The sequence below is a fragment of the Oncorhynchus gorbuscha genome, unplaced genomic scaffold (genome assembly GCF_021184085.1).
Source record: "Oncorhynchus gorbuscha isolate QuinsamMale2020 ecotype Even-year unplaced genomic scaffold, OgorEven_v1.0 Un_scaffold_2657, whole genome shotgun sequence".
NCBI classification, from domain to species: Eukaryota; Metazoa; Chordata; class Actinopteri; order Salmoniformes; family Salmonidae; genus Oncorhynchus; species Oncorhynchus gorbuscha.
The window spans coordinates 18,246-37,709 of NW_025747109.1; the positions used below are offsets into that span (position 1 = coordinate 18,246).

At 48.7% G+C, this 19,464-nt stretch overlaps 1 protein-coding gene across 1 annotated transcript; it reads left to right on the top strand.

The window, feature by feature from the left end:
• Positions 1 to 296: 296 nt before the first annotated feature.
• Positions 297 to 18,689, top strand: LOC124026228 (14-3-3 protein beta/alpha-A-like). Its single transcript, XM_046339341.1, has 6 exons — positions 297 to 457; positions 3,668 to 3,991; positions 7,190 to 7,313; positions 13,206 to 13,369; positions 16,880 to 16,975; positions 18,435 to 18,689. The coding sequence occupies exons 2-6, from the start codon at positions 3,680 to 3,682 to the stop codon at positions 18,489 to 18,491; spliced, it is 753 nt and encodes a 250-aa protein (XP_046195297.1). The 5' UTR covers positions 297 to 457; positions 3,668 to 3,679; the 3' UTR covers positions 18,492 to 18,689.
• Positions 18,690 to 19,464: the final 775 nt, after the last annotated feature.

The following is a 19,464-nucleotide window of genomic DNA, read 5'->3' on the forward strand; positions in this document are numbered from 1 at the left end:
TGTTTATAATAAACAATAAATAATTTAAAAAATAAATAAAATATGACTGTTTTTATTTTATTTGTTGTGTTCATAATAAAAAATAAATAATTTAAAAAAGAAAATAAAAATCTGACTGTATTTTATTTGTTGTGTACATTATAATAAATAAAAATCTGACTTTTTATTTTATTTGTTGTGTTCATTATGTGACTTTGTGGCTGTGGTAACCCCAGTGCGCCCCTGCTGCTGGACTGTGATTGGAGGGAAACCCCGTGGACTCGACATTCACACCGGTTGTAAACGACCTTTATTTTATTTGTTGTGTTCATTATGTGACTTTGTGGCTGTGGTAACCCCAGTGCGCCCCTGCTGCTGGGCTGTGATTGGAGGGAAACCCCGTGGACTCGACATTCACACCGGTTGTAACGTCGCTTAGCGAGCCGCACCGACAACACCACTAGCCCTTCGCACTCAGGTAAGAGACCTGTCCTCAGTTCAAAAAACTCACGTTAAACACATGTTTTGATGTATATATGTGTTCACTATGGATCTTACTTTGAGGGGGGAAAAATAGCGGCTAGTATATGTAACGGTTAGAGATCCGGTTAGTTTGGTTGTCAGGTGGCTAACGTTAGCTAGGAATGCAGTTAGCCGACCAGAGAACAATAGCTACCGGTTTTGTTTCTTTTGGAGGGGTTTGTTCTCGCTAGGACAGGGGTTTTTATTTGTGTGCATCTTGTCAGGTTTCGAGTTAGTTTCAAGTAAGTTACCTTTTTCTACCTATTTTGTGTGGTCGACAATTGCATGTTAGCTCATTTAGTTAGCATTTAGCAGACATGTAGCTCGGCTAAACTGAGTTTAGCACAAACCTAGCTGGCTCTCTAACTAACTATAAAACCGTTTTTGGACCCAGTATTTAGTCGTTTACTGACACAAAAGTTATTTGATATGTAAAACATGTTGTCGTTGGAATAAATATGAAAGAAAAAAAAATGCCCCGTCGGTTTTTCTTTGGAGGCAAATCACGACCAAACAAGGCCAACTAACTCGTATAAATAAAATAGCAAACCTAATCTATTTTAAAACCCCTTTCATTTTGATCGATCGGAGCTAAAGCTATGTCCCAGGCACGGTTTGATTATCCGCCATGCCGGGGTTCACTCGTACTTTCCGGATGAGAAACAGTAGTAAATACAGTTGTCATTTTAAGGCGGGGACGACATCCTCCCTTTGGCCTTTATAGCAAACTCAGTAATGAATCAATCTCAACTTTTACATCCGTTAGACATTCAATGTAGCTAACTAACTAAACAGTACATGACTTGTACCGTATGTCCATCGCCATCTGTGTGTGTAAATGCTTGCCATTTCTGTGCTAATTTCGTTTTACAATTAGGTACAACATGGGTGTGGCATGGCAGGGAGTGAATGCACATCCGCGTTTTTCTTTACAGGGTAGAAACCGGGCTGGTGTCCTTTCACTGCTGTGTCGTACATACCATCCATATCAGGTCTTAACCTGGATAATGTTAGCGGAAATGCGCAGTGCACGTCTCATATGACCCCCAAGCCACAGTACCAGGCGAGTCTACATGTGTGTATTATTACGGAATGGAAAATATGGGATTGATTGAGCGTGGTACATCAGTGTTGTCTGTAGACCCGTGGGCCATTCTGCATGGTACCAGCAGATGTCGGTTATTGATTCTCACTGCTGTCTGTTTTGGGCGGTCCTGGTTTATGCTTTGCATTTGTTACATTGTGGATCACAACCGCACCTCACTTTCGTTTCTAGATTACATGAGGAACAAACGGCTACGTTTAGTGATATTTTAACTTTTTCTGGTGCTTGTTTGTTTTTTTATTTTATTTTTTAATCAGGAATTACCCTGAGTTTATGAGTTGTTTGCTTTGGTGCTAGCTATAGGTTAGATTTCCTGGACTTTGTTCCGTGTTGGTGCAGGCAGTTGTCGATTTGAATCCCGGGTCGTGAGCTGGGAATGGATCTGGTAACTGCAGGGCTTCTGGGTTCAGATTGTAACAACCATCCCTTACCGGTGTGCCCTTGAGTAGGGCACTTAACTTGCTCTCCGTCCAGGGGCGCTCCACTGCAGCTTGACCCTGTACGACATGCCAACATTTCTCTCCCCAGTCCCTAGTAACCATGGTTGATATTTATTCTTCTCTCTCCTCAGTCTCTGGTAACCATGGTTGATATTTATTCTTCTCTCTCCTCGGTCCCTGGTAACCATGGTTGTTGACATGTTTCTTCTTCTCTCTCCTCAGTCCCTAGTAACCATGGTGTTGACATGTTTCTTCTTCTCTCTCCTCGGTCCCCAGTAACCATGGTTGAAATGTTTCTTCTTCTCTCTCCTCAGTCCCTAGTAACCATGGTGTTGACATGTTTCTTTTTCTCTCTCCTCGGTCCCCAGTAACCATGGTTGAAATGTTTGTTCTCTCTCCTCAGTCCCTAGTAACCATGGTGTTGACATGTTTCTTCTTCTCTCTCCTCAGTCCCTAGTAACCATGGTGTTGACATGTTTCTTCTTCTCTCTCCTCAGTCCCTGGTAACCATGGTTGATATTTCTTCTTCTCTCTCCTCAGTCCCTGGTAACCATGGTTGATATTTATTCTTCTTTCCTCGGTCCCTGGTAACCATGGTGTTGACATGTTTCTTCTTCTCTCTCCTCGGTCCCTAGTAACCATGGTTGACATGTTTCTTCTTCTCTCTCCTCAGTCCCTAGTAACCATGGTGTTGACATGTTTCTTCTTCTCTCCCTCAGTCCCTAGTAACCATGGTGTTGACATGTTTCTTCTCTCTCCCCAGTCCCTAGTAACCATGGTGTTGACATGTTTCTTCTCTCTCCCCAGTCCCTAGTAACCATGGTGTTGACATGTTTCTTCTCTCTCCCCAGTCCCTAGTAACCATGGTGTGACATGTTTCTTCTCTCTCTCCTCAGTCCTTAGTAACCATGGTTGACATGTTTCTTCTTCTCTCTCCTCAGTCCTTAGTAACCATGGTTGACATGTTTCTTCTTCTCTCTCCTCAGTCCCTAGTAACCATGGTGTTGACATGTTTCTTCTTCTCTCTCCTCAGTCCCTAGTAACCATGGTTCTTCTTCTCTCTCCTCAGTCCCCAGTAACCATGGCACATGTTTCTTCTTCTCAGTCCCTAGTAACCATGGTTGACATGTTTCTCAGTCCTTAGTAACCATGGTTGACACGTTTCTTCTTCTCTCTCCTCAGTCCCCAGAAACCATGGTTAGCCATTTATTCTTCTTCTCAGTCCCTAGTAACCATGGTTGATATGTTTCTCCTCAGTCCCTAGTAACCATGGTTGATATTTATTCTTCTCTCTCCTCAGTCCCTAGTCCCTAGTAACCATGGTTGATATTTATTCTTCTCTCTCTCCTCAGTCCCTAGTAACCATGGTTGATATTTATTCTTCTCTCTCTCCTCAGTCCCTAGTAACCATGGTTGATATTTATTCTTCTCTCTCTCCTCAGTCCCTAGTAACCATGGTTGATATTTATTCTTCTCTCTCTCCTCAGTCCCTAGTAACCATGGTTGATATTTATTCTTCTCTCTCTCCTCAGTCCCTAGTAACCATGGTTGATATTTATTCTTCTCTCTCCTCAGTCCCTAGTAACCATGGTTGATATTTATTCTTCTTCTCTGTCCTCAGTCCTGAGTAGCCATGGTTGACAAGAGCGAGGTGGTTCAGAAGGAGCTGGTCCAGAAGGCCAAGCTGGCGGAGCAGGCCGAGCGCTACGACGACATGGCGGCCTCCATGAAGGCAGTGACGGAGGAAGGCACCCAGTTGTCCAACGAGGAGCGGAACCTCCTCTCTGTGGCCTATAAGAACGTGGTGGGCGCTCGGCGTTCCTCCTGGAGGGTGGTGTCCAGCATCGAGCAGAAGACTGAGGGCAGCGAGAAGAAGCAGGCCATGGCCAAGGAGTACAGGGAGAAGATAGAGAAGGAACTGAAGGAGATCTGTAACGATGTGCTGGTAAGACGACTGGGGAAGGGGAGGTGCTCCCTCTCTCTCGGTGGCTTTGACCCACCGTGAGTTTTCATCCTTCAAAATGCCATATAATTTATTTTCCGCCGACCAGTTTGCCATGTCAATTTATTGACGAGAGGTGCTAAGACTGGGGCTCTTACCCAAACCTTGTCCCTCCCTCCCTCTTGAAATGACTGAGGTTTTCCTGCCTGCCTGGTTCTAGCCCTGGTCTGACAGTAATCAGCTCAGTGTAATTAGCTGTTAGCCAGTTCGTAGGGCCTCGTTCAGCTCGTTAGGCCATTCCTCACCTGTCGGTCCCGTTGTGGAGACACTCTGAGAGGGACAGGTGTCTCAGGTGAGAGAGAGAGAGAGAGAGAGACACCACCTGGTTTTTGCCCTAGCACAACACAGCTGATTCAAATAAACCAATTCATCAAGCTTTGGGATGTCTCTGTCTCTGTCTCTCTCTCACCCAGGGGTGTCTCTCTCTCTCTCACCCAGGGGGTGTCTCTCTCTCTCTCACCCAGGGGTGTCTCTCTCACCCAGGGGTGTCCTCTCTCTCACCCAGGGGTGTCTCTCTCTCTCTCACCCAGGGGTGTGTCTCTCTCTCTCACCCAGGGGGTGTCTCTCTCTCTCTCACCCAGGGGGTGTCTCTCTCTCTCTCACCCAGGGGGTGTCTCTCTCTCTCTCACCCAGGGGGTGTCTCTCTCTCTCTCACCCAGGGGGTGTCTCTCTCTCTCTCACCCAGGGGTGTCTCTCTCTCTCTCTCACCCAGGGGGTGTCTCTCTCTCTCTCACCCAGGGGGTGTCTCTCTCTCTCTCACCCAGGGGGTGTCTCTCTCTCTCTCACCCAGGGGGTGTCTCTCTCTCTCTCACCCAGGGGGTGTCTCTCTCTCTCTCTCACCCAGGGGGTGTCTCTCTCTCTCTCACCCAGGGGGTGTCTCTCTCTCTCTCTCACCCAGGGGGTGTCTCTCTCTCTCTCTCACCCAGGTGTCTCTCTCTCTCTCTCACCCAGGGGGTGTCTCTCTCTCTCTCACCCAGGGGGAGGTGTCTCTCTCTCTCTCTCTCTCTCTCACCCAGGGGGGTCTCTCTCTCTCACCCAGGGGGTCTCTCTCACCCCAGGGGGTGTCTGTCTCTCTGTCTCTCTCTCTCACCCAGGGGGTGTCTCTCTCTCTCACCCAGGGGGTGTCTCTCTCTCTCTCTCACCCGGGGGGTGTCTCTCTCTCTCACCCAGGGGGTGTCTCTCTCTCTCTCTCACCCGGGGGTGTCTCTCTCTCTCTCCCCAGGGGGTGTCTCTCTCTCTCTCACCCAGGGGGTGTCTCTCTCTCTCTCTCACCCAGGGGGTGTCTCTCTCTCACCCGGGGGGTGTCTCTCTCTCTCTCACCCAGGGGGTGTCTCTCTCTCTCTCTCTCACCCGGGGGGTGTCTCTCTCACCCAGGGGGGTGTCTCCCTCTCTCTCACCCGGGGTGTCTCTCTCTCTCTCTCTCACCCGGGGGGTGTCTCTCTCTCTCTCACCCGGGGGGTGTCTCTCTCTCTCCCCGGGGTGTCTCTCTCACCCGGGGTGTCTCTCTCTCACCCGGGGGGGTGTCTCTCTCTCTCCCGGGGGGTGTCTCTCTCACCCGGGGGTCTGTCTCTCTCTCTCACCCGGGGGGTGTCTCTCTCTCTCTCACCCGGGGGGTGTCTCTCTCTCACCCGGGGGTGTCTCTCTCTCTCTCACCCGGGGGAGGTGTCTCTCTCTCTCTCACCCGGGGGAGGTGTCGGGTGGTCTCACCCGCATTGTCTCTCTCTCTCACTGCTCAACCCGGGGGGTGTCTTCAACAAAGTACTGAGTTACCCGGGTCTGAATACTTATATTACCCGGGGGGTGTAATATTTACCCGGTTTAATTTTAAGTTTTCATAAATCTCTCAACCTGTTTTTCTCACCCGCTTTGTCTTACCCGGAGTATTGAAATATACATTGATGCATTTAAAAAAAAATCCATTTTTAGAATAAGGCTGTAACGTCTCTCACCCGGGGAAAAAGTCAACCCGGGGTGTCTGAATCTTTCACCCGGGGGTGCACTGTATGTACCCGAATGTTGGCACCCGGGGAGGTGTCTACAACTCACCCGGGGAGGTGTCTACATCACCCGGGGGGAACTACAACTCCTTACTCACCCGGGGACTCCCTACCCGGGGAGGTGTCAGAACCGTGTTCTAGAGGAGTCGGTGGTTCAGGGCATTACTGCCAAAGGTGCTTCAACAAAGTACTGAGTTAAGGGTCTGAATACTTATATTATTGTAATATTTACAATTTTAAGTTTTCATAAATCTCTAAACCTGTTTTTGCTTTGTCGTTATGGAGTATTGAAATATACATTGATGCATTTAAAAAAAAATCCATTTTTAGAATAAGGCTGTAACTAACAGCGTGGTAAAAGTCAAGGGGTCTGAATACTTTCCGAATGCACTGTGGAATGTTGGCAAAACTACAACTCCCTACTACATCACTACTACATCACACGGCTGGAAACTACAACTCCCTACTACAACTCCCTACTGCTACATCACACGGCTGGAAACTACAACTCCCTACTACTACATCACACGGCTGGAAACTACAACTCCCTACTACTACATCACACAGTTGGAAACTACAACTCCCTACTACTACATCACACAGCTGGAAACTACAACTCCCTACTACAACTCCCTACTACTACATCACACGGCTGGAAACTACAACTCCCTACTACTACATCACACGGCTGGAAACTACAACTCCCTACTACTACATCACACGGCTGGAAACTACAACTCCCTACTACTACATCACACAGCTAGAAACTACAACTCTTTACTACATCACACGGCTGGAAACTACAACTCCCTACTACATCACACGGCTGGAAACTACAACTCCCTACTACATCACACGGCTGGAAACTACAACTCCCTTACTACTACATCACACGGCTGGAAACTACAACTCCCTACTACAACTCCCTACTACTACATCACACGGCTAGATGTGATTTCCAGAGAAACTGGTGCTGGGGGGTCTAGACCTGCCTATACAATGTTAGGTGATACCTTTTGCAGAGCTGCAAATGGCGTTGCTGTAGACTAGAGCCAACAATTCACATGTAAATAACTGATTGGTGGCTGGGTGTCTGATTTGCATATTTCTAACAACAACTTGTCTTCCGTCTGTCTCTCTACAGGGTCTTCTGAACCAGTTCCTCATCCCCAATGCTACTCCGGCCGAGAGCAAAGTGTTCTATTTGAAAATGAAAGGAGATTACTACCGCTACTTAGCCGAGGTGGCGGTTGGAGAGGAGAAAGCCGGTAAGCCCTGTGATAAGTCCCTTTGTGCTAGCCAATCAGGTGTCTGTGTTGGGGAACAGGAAGACGGGTGTGTGTCTGTGTTGGGGAACAGGTAGACGGGTGTGTGTCTGTGTTGGGGAACAGGTAGACGGGTGTGTGTCTGTGTTGGGGAACAGGTAGACGGGTGTGTGTCTGGGTTGGGGAACAGGTAGACGGGTGTGTGTCTGTGTTGGGGAACAGGTAGACGGGTGTGTGTCTGTGTTGGGGAACAGGTAGACGGGTGTGTGTCTGTGTTGGGGAACAGGTAGACGGGTGTGTGTCTGTGTTGGGGAACAGGTAGACGGGTGTGTGTCTGTGTTGGGGAACAGGTAGACGGGTGTGTGTGTGTGTGTTGGGGAACAGGTAGACGTTGGGGAACAGGTAGACAGGTGTGTGGTCCACACCTCTGGAGGTAGACGTTTTGATATCAACCTTTCGTGACGTAATGGGCCGTCTACTTCTTTTATTTTGGGGGGACGTGACAGTCTTTTACGAATCAGGGTGACAGTACTTTAGACGGTGTTTCAGTCCTGAAGGATGTCTGGGGATGAATTGAATGAAATGAAATATTTTTAATATATCTGCCGTCTCGAAAATAACAATCATTGAGTCGTCGTCACGTCGTCGAAACAGAATCCTTCATATCTGGGAAAGAAACACAAACCAGCTTAAACACACTGCAAATTAATGTCAATGCATTTATTTAGTAGGTGTCTGTTTGGACAGCTGATCGCATCATTGTCCCCTTTTTTAAATAGAGGAGTTGCCGTTCTGCGTGCCTCCTTGTCGTTGGCAAAGGGAATTAAATAGTTGATTTCAGGGCCTCCTGGGTGGCTGGTTGGATACCATGCCATTCATGGAATTATTGTTTCAGTGGCCCGGTAACTGCTGGCTCGGCGGCCCGGTAACTGCTGGCTCGGCGGCCCGGTAACGGCTGGCTCGGCGGCCCGGTAACTGCTGGCTCGGCGGCCCGGTAGCGGCTGGCTCGGCGGCCCGGTAACTGCTGGCTCGGCGGCCCGGTAACTGCTGGCTCGGCGGCCCGGTAACTGCTGGCTCGGCGGCCCGGTAACTGCTGGCTCGGCGGCCCGGTAACTGCTGGCTCGGCGGCCCGGTAACTGCTGGCTGGCTCGGCTCGGCCCGGTAACGGCTGGCTCGGTGGGCAGAGAGAGAGAGAGGGGAAGAGAAAGGTGTGGCCTGTTTACTTTGTGATGCAGCAGTAGAGCTGTGGCCCTCTGGTTGATCCAGGGCTTTAGGTTTTCTATAAACCTTACTACGTGGTGATGCCACGCCCAGGAAACTGACCTCATTGGACCCTCTGATACATAAGGGTGTGTCCTACATAATCCTAGTGTTATTCATAGGAGTCATAGCTGGGTCATTAGGGTTAGGTGTGTTCATATGAGTCATAGCTGGGTCATTAGGGTTAGGTGTGTTATTCATAGGAGTCATAGCAGGGTCATTAGGGTTAGGTGTGTTATTCATAGGAGTCATAGCAGGGTCATTAGGGTTACGTGTGTTATTCATAGGAGTCATAGCAGGGTCATTAAGGTTAGGTGTGTTATTCATAGGAGTCATAGCAGGGTCATTAGGGTTAGGTGTGTTATTCATAGGAGTCATAGCAGGGTCATTAGGGTTAGGTGTGTTATTCATAGGGTTCATAGCAGGGTCATTAGGGTTAGGTGTGTTATTCATAGGGGTCATTAGGGTTAGGTGTGTTATTCATAGGAGTCATAGCAGGGTCATTAGGGTTAGGTGTGTTATTCATAGGGGTCATAGCGGGGTCATTAGGGTTAGGTGTGTTATTCATAGGGGTCATTAGGGTTAGGTGTGTTATTCATAGGAGTCATAGCAGGGCCATTAGGGTTAGGTGTGTTATTCATAGGGGTCATAGCAGGGTCATTAGGGTTAGGTGTGTTATTCATAGGGGTCATAGCGGGGTCATTAGGGTTAGGTGTGTTATTCATAGGAGTCATAGCAGGGTCATTAGGGTTAGGTGTGTTATTCATAGGAGTCATAGCAGGGTCATTAGGGTTAGGTGTGTTATTCATAGGAGTCATTAGGGTTAGGTGTGTTATTCATAGGGGTCATTAGGGTTAGGTGTGTTATTCATAGGAGTCATAGCAGGGCCATTAGGGTTAGGTGTGTTATTCATAGGAGTCATAGCAGGGTCATTAGGGTTAGGTGTGTTATTCATAGGGGTCATAGCGGGGTCATTAGGGTTAGGTGTGTTATTCATAGGGGTTCATTAGGGTTAGGTGTGTTATTCATAGGAGTCATAGCAGGGTCATTAGGGTTAGGGGTGTTATTCATAGGAGTCATAGCGGGGTCATTAGGGTTAGGGGTGTTATTCATAGGAGTCATTAGGGTTAGGTGTGTTATTCATAGGGGTCATAGCGGGGTCATTAGGGTTAGGTGTGTTATTCATAGGAGTCATAGCAGGGTCATTAGGGTTAGATGTGTTATTCATAGGGTCATAGCGGGGTCATTAGGGTTAGGTGTGTTATTCATAGGAGTCATTAGGGTTAGGTGTGTTATTCATAGGAGTCATAGCGGGGCCATTAGGGTTAGGTGTGTTATTCATAGGGTAATAGCGGGGTCATTAGGGTTAGGTGTGTTATTCATAGGGTCATAGCTGGGTCATTAGGGTCATTAAGCTGTGAGGGAGGCTGGTTGTAGTGACTGCAGGAAGCTGTGAGGGAGGCCAGTAGAGGCTGGATCTAGTGACTACAGGAAGCTGTGAGGGAGGCTGGTTGTAGTGACTACAGGAAGCTGTGGGGGAGGCTGGTTGTAGTGACTACAGGAAGCTGTGGGGGAGGCTGGTTGTAGTGACTACAGGAAGCTGTGGGGGAGGCTGGTTGTAGTGACTACAGGAAGCTGTGGGGGAGGCTGGTTGTAGTGACTACAGGAAGCTGTGAGGGAGGCTGGTTCTAGTGACTACAGGAAGCTGTGGGGGAGGCTGGTTGTAGTGACTGCAGGAAGCTGTGAGGGAGACTGGTTCTAGTGACTGCAGGAAGCTGTGAGGGAGACTGGTTCTAGTGACTGCAGGAAGCTGTGAGGGAGACTGTTTCTAGTGACTGAAGGAAGCTGTGAGGGAGACTGGTTCTAGTGGCTGAAGGAAGCTGTGAGGGAGGCTGGTTCTAGTGGCTGAAGGAAGCTGTGAGGGAGGCTGGTTCTAGTGGCTGAAGGAAGCTGTGAGGGAGGCTGGTTCTAGTGGCTGAAGGAAGCTGTGAGGGAGGCTGGTTCTAGTGACTACAGGAAGCTGTGAGGGAGGCTGGTTCTAGTGACTACAGGAAGCTGTGAGGGAGGCTGGTTCTAGTGACTACAGGAAGCTGTGAGGGAGGCTGGTTCTAGTGACTGAAGGAAGCTGTGAGGGAGGCTGGTTGATGTTGGTTCTAGTGACTGAAGGAAGCTGGTTCTAGTGACTGCAGGAAGCTGTGAGGGAGACTGGTTCTAGTGGCTGAAGGAAGCTGTGAGGGAGGCTGGTTCTAGTGACTGAAGGAAGCTGTGAGGGAGGCTGGTTCTAGTGGCTGAAGGAAGCTGTGAGGGAGGCTGGTTCTAGTGACTACAGGAAGCTGTGAGGGAGGCTGGTTCTAGTGACTACAGGAAGCTGTGAGGGAGGCTGGTTCTAGTGACTGAAGGAAGCTGTGAGGGAGGCTGGTTGATGTTGGTTCTAGTGACTGAAGGAAGCTGTGAGGGAGGCTGGTTCTAGTGACTGCAGGAAGCTGTGAGGGAGACTGGTTCTAGTGGCTGAAGGAAGCTGTGAGGGAGACTGGTTCTAGTGGCTGAAGGAAGCTGTGAGGGAGGCTGGTTCTAGTGACTGAAGGAAGCTGTGAGGGAGGCTGGTTCTAGTGGCTAAAGGAAGCTGTGAGGGAGACTGGTTCTAGTGGCTGAAGGAAGCTGTGAGGGAGGCTGGTTCTAGTGGCTGAAGGAAGCTGTGAGGGAGGCTGGTTCTAGTGGCTGAAGGAAGCTGTGAGGGAGGCTGGTTCTGGTGGCTGAAGGAAGCTGTGAGGGAGGCTGGTTCTAGTGGCTGAAGGAAGCTGTGAGGGAGGCTGGTTCTAGTGACTACAGGAAGCTGTGAGGGAGGCTGGTTCTAGTGACTGAAGGAAACTGTGAGGGGGGCTGGTTGATGTTGGTTCTAGTGACTGAAGGAAGCTGTGAGGGAGGCCAGCTGAGGTTGGTTCTAGTGACTACAGGAAGCTGTGAGGGAGGCTGGTTCTAGTGACTGAAGGAAGCTGTGAGGGAGGCTGGTTGATGTTGGTTCTAGTGACTGAAGGAAGCTGTGAGGGAGGCTGGTTCTAGTGACTGAAGGAAGCTGTGAGGGAGACTGGTTCTAGTGGCTGAAGGAAGCTGTGAGGGAGGCTGGTTCTAGTGGCTGAAGGAAGCTGTGAGGGAGGCTGGTTCTGGTGGCTGAAGGAAGCTGTGAGGGAGGCTGGTTCTAGTGGCTGAAGGAAGCTGTGAGGGAGGCTGGTTCTAGTGACTACAGGAAGCTGTGAGGGAGGCTGGTTCTAGTGACTGAAGGAAACTGTGAGGGGGGCTGGTTGATGTTGGTTCTAGTGACTGAAGGAAGCTGTGAGGGAGGCCAGCTGAGGTTGGTTCTAGTGACTACAGGAAGCTGTGAGGGAGGCTGGTTCTAGTGACTGAAGGAAGCTGTGAGGGAGGCTGGTTCTAGTGACTACAGGAAGCTGTGAGGGAGGCTGGTTCTAGTGACTACAGGAAGCTGTGAGGGAGGCTGGTTCTAGTGACTACAGGAAGCTGTGAGGGAGGCTGGTTCTAGTGACTGAAGGAAGCTGTGAGGGAGGCTGGTTCTAGTGACTGAAGGAAGCTGTGAGGGAGGCTGGTTCTAGTGACTGCAGGAAGCTGTGAGGGAGACTGGTTCTAGTGGCTGAAGGAAGCTGTGAGGGAGGCTGGTTCTAGTGGCTGAAGGAAGCTGTGAGGGAGGCTGGTTCTAGTGGCTGAAGGAAGCTGTGAGGGAGGCTGGTTCTGGTGGCTGAAGGAAGCTGTGAGGGAGGCTGGTTCTAGTGGCTGAAGGAAGCTGTGAGGGAGGCTTGGTTCTAGTGACTACAGGAAGCTGTGAGGGAGGCTGGTTCTAGTGACTGAAGGAAACTGTGAGGGGGGCTGGTTGATGTTGGTTCTAGTGACTGAAGGAAGCTGTGAGGGAGGCCAGCTGAGGTTGGTTCTAGTGACTACAGGAAGCTGTGAGGGAGGCTGGTTCTAGTGACTGAAGGAAGCTGTGAGGGAGGCTGGTTGATGTTGGTTCTAGTGACTGAAGGAAGCTGTGAGGGAGGCTGGTTCTAGTGACTGAAGGAAGCTGTGAGGGAGACTGGTTCTAGTGGCTGAAGGAAGCTGTGAGGGAGGCTGGTTCTAGTGACTGAAGGAAGCTGTGAGGGAGGCTGGTTCTAGTGACTACAGGAAGCTGTGAGGGAGGCTGGTTCTAGTGACTGAAGGAAACTGTGAGGGGGGCTGGTTGATGTTGGTTCTAGTGACTGAAGGAAGCTGTGAGGGAGGCCAGCTGAGGTTGGTTCTAGTGACTACAGGAAGCTGTGAGGGAGGCTGGTTCTAGTGACTGAAGGAAGCTGTGAGGGAGGCTGGTTCTAGTGACTACAGGAAGCTGTGAGGGAGGCTGGTTCTAGTGACTACAGGAAGCTGTGAGGGAGGCTGGTTCTAGTGACTACAGGAAGCTGTGAGGGAGGCCAGTAGAGGCTGGTTCTTGTGACTGAAGGAAGCTGTGAGGGAGGCTGGGGCTAAAATTTCTAATCTTAGACTGAACACTGTCTGAAATAAAAGTTATTAATCAAAATGACTGTTGCTGTTATCCCCTTAAATCTCTATGTATTTAAAGTAGTATATTTCTAATCTTCCTCTTCCTCTCTCCAGCCATCATTGGTAACTCCCAGGAGGCCTATAAGGATGCGTTTGAGATCAGCAAGAAGGACATGCAACCCACCCACCCGATTCGTCTGGGCCTGGCTCTCAACTTCTCTGTCTTCTACTACGAGATCCTCAACTCCCCCGAGCAGGCCTGCAAACTGGCCAAGACGGTATGTGGTTATGAGCCCGTCCAAGATGGCTGCTTGATGAGGTTGACAGTCCTGATAGGGCAGAGAGTCTCGACTGGTGGGGTCACTGCTCTAGGGTCTTTATACATGGGGTCACTGCTCTAGGGTCTTTATACCTGGGGTCACTGCTCTAGGGTCTTTATACCTGGGGTCACTGCTCTAGGGTCTTTATACCTGGGGTCACTGCTCTAGGGTCTTTATACATGGGGTCACTGCTCTAGGGTCTTTATACATGGGGTCACTGCTCTAGGGTCTTTATACATGGGGTTACTGCTCTAGGGCCTTTATACATGGGGTCACTGCTCTAGGGCCTTTATACATGGGGTCACTGCTCTAGGGCCTTTATACATGGGGTCACTGCTCTAGGGCCTTTATACATGGGGTCACTGCTCTAGGGCCTTTATACATGGGGTCACTGCTCTAGGGTCTTTATACATGGGGTCACTGCTCTAGGGTCTTTATACATGGGGTCACTGCTCTAGGGTCTTTATACATGGGGTCACTGCTCTAGGGTCTTTATACATGGGGTCACTGCTCTAGGGTCTTTATACATGGGGTCACTGCTCTAGGGTCTTTATACATGGGGTCACTGCTCTAGGGTCTTTATACATGGGGTCACTGCTCTAGGGTCTTTATACCTGGGGTCACTGCTCTAGGGTCTTTATACCTGGGGTCACTGCTGTAGGGACTTTATACATGGGGTCACTGCTCTAGGTTCTTTATACATGGGGTCACTGCTGTAGGGACTTTATACATGGGGTCACTGCTCTAGGGTCTTTATACATGGGGTCACTGCTGTAGGGTCTTTATACTGGTACTCCTTGTTTATATAGTCTCATTATTGTCAGTATTTCACGGTTGTATTCGGCGCATGTGACTGCTGCGCCCGCTGATTGGCTGAATATATATTATTTGAGCTCAATGCCACATTGTAGTAGGGAGTTGTAGTTTCTTTAGAGATAAATCAGATCCAGCCTGAACTGTGAGGCAGTAGGGAGTTGTAGTTTCTCTAGAGATAAATCAGATCCAGCCTGAACTGTGAGGCAGTAGGGAGTTGTAGTTTCCAACAGGCCAATATTATACATAGTTTAGCGCATAAAATGTGGTAATTAACTACAATGATCATAATCCATTGCGCATCTACACTGGACAAAAATATAAACGCAACAGGTAAAGTGTTGGTCCTGTGATTCATGAGCTGAAATAAAAGATCCCAGAAATGTTCCATACTCACAAAAATACTATTTATCTCAAATTTTATGCACAAATTTGTTTACTACCTGTTAGTGAGCATTTCTCCTTTACCAAGATAATCCATCCACCTGACAGGTGTGACATATCATTTCTCTACCATAAGCCGCCTCCAACGTCGTCTTAGAACATTTGCTGTACGTCCAACCGGCCTCACAACCGCAGACCACGTGTTACCACGCCAACCCGGGACCTCCACATCCGGCCTCTTCACCTCAGATCACGTGTTACCACGCCAACCCAGGACCTCCACATCCGGCTTCTTGACCTCGGGGATCATCTGAGACCAGCCACCCGCACAGCTGATGAAACCGTGGGTTGACGCAACTTAAGAATTTCTGCTCAAACTGTCAAGAAATCGTCTCAGGGAAGCTCATCTGTGTGCCTGTCGTCCTCATCGGGGTCTTGACCTGGCTGCAGTTAGGCATCGTAACAGTCTTCAGTGAGGAAATGCTCAACCTTCGATGGCCACTGGTGAAGTTTTTATTTATTTTACCTTTATTTAACGAGGCAAGTCAGTTAAGAACAAATTCTTATTTTCAATGACGGCCTAGGAACAGTGGGTTAACTGCCTTGTTCAGGGGCAGAACGACAGATTTGTACCTTGTCAGTTCGGGGATTTGAACTTTCAACCTTTCGGTTACTAGTCCAACGCTCTAACCACTAGGCTACCTTGTGTGCTCTTCACGGATGAATCACGGTTTTAACTGTACCGGGCAGTGTGGCGTTGTTTCAGAGGGGTTTGCTGATGTCAACGTTGTGAACAGAGTGCCCCATGGTGGCGGTGGGGTTATGGTAATGTCAGGCGTAAGCTACGGACAACGAACACAATTGCATTTTTATTGATGTCGATTTGAATGCACAGAGATACCGTGACGAGATCCCGAGGCCCCATTGTGGTGCCATTCAACTGCCGCCATCACCCCATGTTTCAGCGTGATAACGCACTGCCCCATGTCGCAAGGATCTGTACACTTCCTGGAAGCTGAAAATGTCCCAGTTCTTCCATGGTCTGCATACTTACCAGACAGGCTACCCAACATTCCCCAGGCCTCAATCTACAGCCTGATCAACTCTATGTGAAGGAGATGTGTCTCGCTGCATGAGGTAAATGTCACGGTCTGGTTTTCTGATCCAGATACTGACTGGTTTTCTGATCCACGCCAGATACTGACTGGTTTTCTGATCCACGCCAGATACTGACTGGTTTTCTGATCCACGCCAGTTACTGACTGGTTTTCTGATCCACGCCAGTTACTGACTGGTTTTCTGATCCACGCCAGATACTGACTGGTTTTCTGATCCACACCAGATACTGACTGGTTTTCTGATCCACGCCAGATACTGACTGGTTTTCTGATCCACGCCAGATACTGACTGGTTTTCTGATCCACGCCAGATACTGACTGGTTTTCTGATCCACGCCTAACTGGGGATAGCTAGCTAACATAACGTCACGGGGCGTTATCTAACTGGTGATAGCTAGCTAACATAACGTCACGGGGCGTTATCTAACTGGGGATAGCTGCAGCCAGGTCAAGACCCTGGTGAGGACGACAGGCACACAGATGAGCTTCCCTGAGACGGTTTCTTGACAGTTTGAGCAGAAATTCTTCAGTTGTGTCAACCCACGGTTTCATCACCTGTGCGGGTGGCTGGTCTCAGATGATCCCCGAGGTGAAGAAGCCGGATGTGGAGGTCCTGGGTTGGCGTGGTAACACGTGGTCTGCGGTTGTGAGGCCAGTTGGACGTACAGGAAACATGTTCTAAGACGACGTTAACTTTCATTCTGAAATAACTTCATATTTCTGAGTTAGTCAGATATTAGTTCAGAAACATTTGAAATTGGTATGGGAGTTAACTAGCTGCTTATCAAAGGTAAATAACTGGTCTATTTATTTTATTTGAGTCAAAATAACCAAACTTAATGTTTCTCAAAATTACTGGCTAATTAATTTGATGGTGCTTTGTGAAGCACCCGGTTTCTGTCCACACGTCGCCCTGTCGCCTACAGGAGAACCTGATGAAAGACATGAGGGAAATGAGGGCCTATCAGAGTCGAGGTGAGAAGGTTCTAGCAAAGCGCGTGACCCCTCTCTTCCTTCCAGGTTTTAATGTCACGTGACCAAGTAACAGTGAGAGATGCCTTTCTCTCCAGCTGCAAACCCAACAAATACGCAGTCGTCCAATATGAAATGTAGAACAACACTGTGTTTTTTAAAACGTTCTGTTCTCCTGCAGGCTTTCGACGACGCTATTGCAGAGCTGGATTCCCTGAGTGAAGATTCCTACAAAGACAGCACCTTGATCATGCAGCTACTGAGAGACAACTTGACAGTAAGTGTCGTGTACTAAAATCATAGTTCCCTGTTGTCACTGGGTTGACTTATGATGTCGGAGAGTTTGTTTTGGTCACACATTCCTGAGACAAAGGTAGAGGAGCTACGTAACCTGTCTACCCAGTAGGAACAAATATGAAGACGGTATGCACTCTGCTCACTACTGTAGAGAGTCTGCTAAATGACTCACTACTGTTAGTGGCTCTGGATCAGAGAGTCTGCTAAATGACTCACTACTGTTAGTGGCTCTGGATCAGAGAGTCTGCTAAATGACTCACTACTGTTAGTGGCTCTGGATCAGAGAGTCTGCTAAATGACTCACTACTGTTAGTGGCTCTGGATCAGAGAGTCTGCTAAATGACTCACTACTGTAGAGAGTCTGCTAAATGACTCACTACTGTAGAGAGTCTGCTAAATGACTCACTACTGTAGAGAGTCTGCTAAATGACTCACTACTGTAGAGAGTCTGCTAAATGACTCACTACTGTAGAGAGTCTGCTAAATGACTCACTACTGTAGAGAGTCTGCTAAATGACTCACTACTGTAGAGAGTCTGCTAAATGACTCACTACTGTTCGTGGCTCTGGATCAGAGAGTCTGCTAAATGACTCACTACTGTAAATGGCTCTGGATCAGAGAGTGCTAAATGACTCACTACTGTAGAGTCTGCTAAATGACTCACTACTGTAGATAGTCTGCTAAATGACTCACTACTGTAGATAGTCTGCTAAATGACTCACTACTGTAGATAGTCTGCTAAATGACTCACTACTGTAGAGAGTCTGCTAAATGACTCACTACTGTAGAGAGTCTGCTAAATGACTCACTACTGTAGAGAGTCTGCTAAATGACTCACTACTGTAGAGAGTCTGCTAAATGACTCACTACTGTAGAGAGTCTGCTAAATGACTCACTACTGTAGAGAGTCTGCTAAATGACTCACTACTGTAGAGAGTCTGCTAAATGACTCACTACTGTAGAGAGTCTGCTAAATGACTCACTACTGTAGAGAGTCTGCTAAATGACTCACTACTGTAGAGAGTCTGCTAAATGACTCACTACTGTAGAGAGTCTGCTAAATGACTCACTACTGTAGAGAGTCTGCTAAATGACTCGCTACTGTAGAGTCTGCTAGTCTGCTAAATGACTCGCTACTGTAGAGAGTCTGCTAAATGACTCGCTACTGTAGAGAGTCTGCTAAATGACTCGCTACTGTAGAGAGTCTGCTAAATGACTCGCTACTGTAGAGAGTCTGCTAAATGACTCGCTACTGTAGAGAGTCTGCTAAATGACTCTACTGTAGAGAGTCTGCTAAATGACATCTGCTAAATGACTGACTACTGTAATCTGTTGACATGTAATGTGAATGTTTCTCGTCTCTGTCCTCTCGCTCTCTCGTATCTCTGTCCTCTCGCTCTCTCGTATCTCTGTCCTCTCGCTCTCTCGTATCTCTGTAGCTGTGGACCTCAGACAACCAGGGAGATGGAGAGGATGCTGAGGAGGGTAGAGACTGACCTGGTTCCTGTTCCCTGGTCTGTCTGTCTGACTGACTGTCATCATCCTCTATCTATCAACACTGAGACAGACAGACTGACCACCTCATCCTGCCCAACGCTTCTCTTTAGTTCTGTCTGGCACGTCGTCTCACACCTCCATACGTTTACTCTTCTTTCGGGAATCATTGTGGGAGGGGTTTCATTCCAGGACTTGGCTGTGGGAGGGGTTTAGTTCCAGGACTTGGTTGTGGGAGGGGTTTCCTTCCAGGACTTGGTTGTGGGAGGGGTTTCCTTCCAGGACTTGGTTGTGGGAGGGGTTTCGTTCCAGGACTTGGTTGTGGGAGGGGTTTCGTTCCAGGACTTGGTTGTGGGAGGGGTTTAGTTCCAGGACTTGGTTGTGGGAGGGATTTCGTTCCAGGACTTGGTTGTGGGAGGGGTTTAGTTCCAGGACTTGGTTGTGGGAGGGGTTTTGGGACATATATTATGGTATGTTGGGGTGAGGGACTTATCTACTGAGCGTATAATTATTTGTGGGCGGAGAAACAGGGTGTTACATGTAGTTCTCAACTCATGCAATGTGGCAAGTTCAGGTTGTGAACTAACCTGGTCTAGTCCTCCACCTGTGTTCAGTTTGGGAATTAACCTGGTCTAGTCCTCTACCTGTGTTCAGGTTGGGAATTAACCTGGTCTAGTCCTCTACCTGTGTTCAGGTTGGGAATTAACCTGGTCTAGTCCTCTACCTGTGTTCAGGTTGGGAATTAACCTGGTCTAGTCCTCTACCTGTGTTCAGGTTGGGAACTAACCTGGTCTAGTCCTCCACCTGTGTTAAGGTTGGGAATTAACCTGGTCTAGTCCTCTACCTGTGTTCAGGTTGTGAATTAACCTGGTCTAATCCTCTACCTGTGGTCAGGTTGTGAACTAACCTGGTCTAGTCCTCTACCTGTGTTCAGGTTGTGAATTAACCTGGTCTAGTCCTCTACCTGTGGTCAGG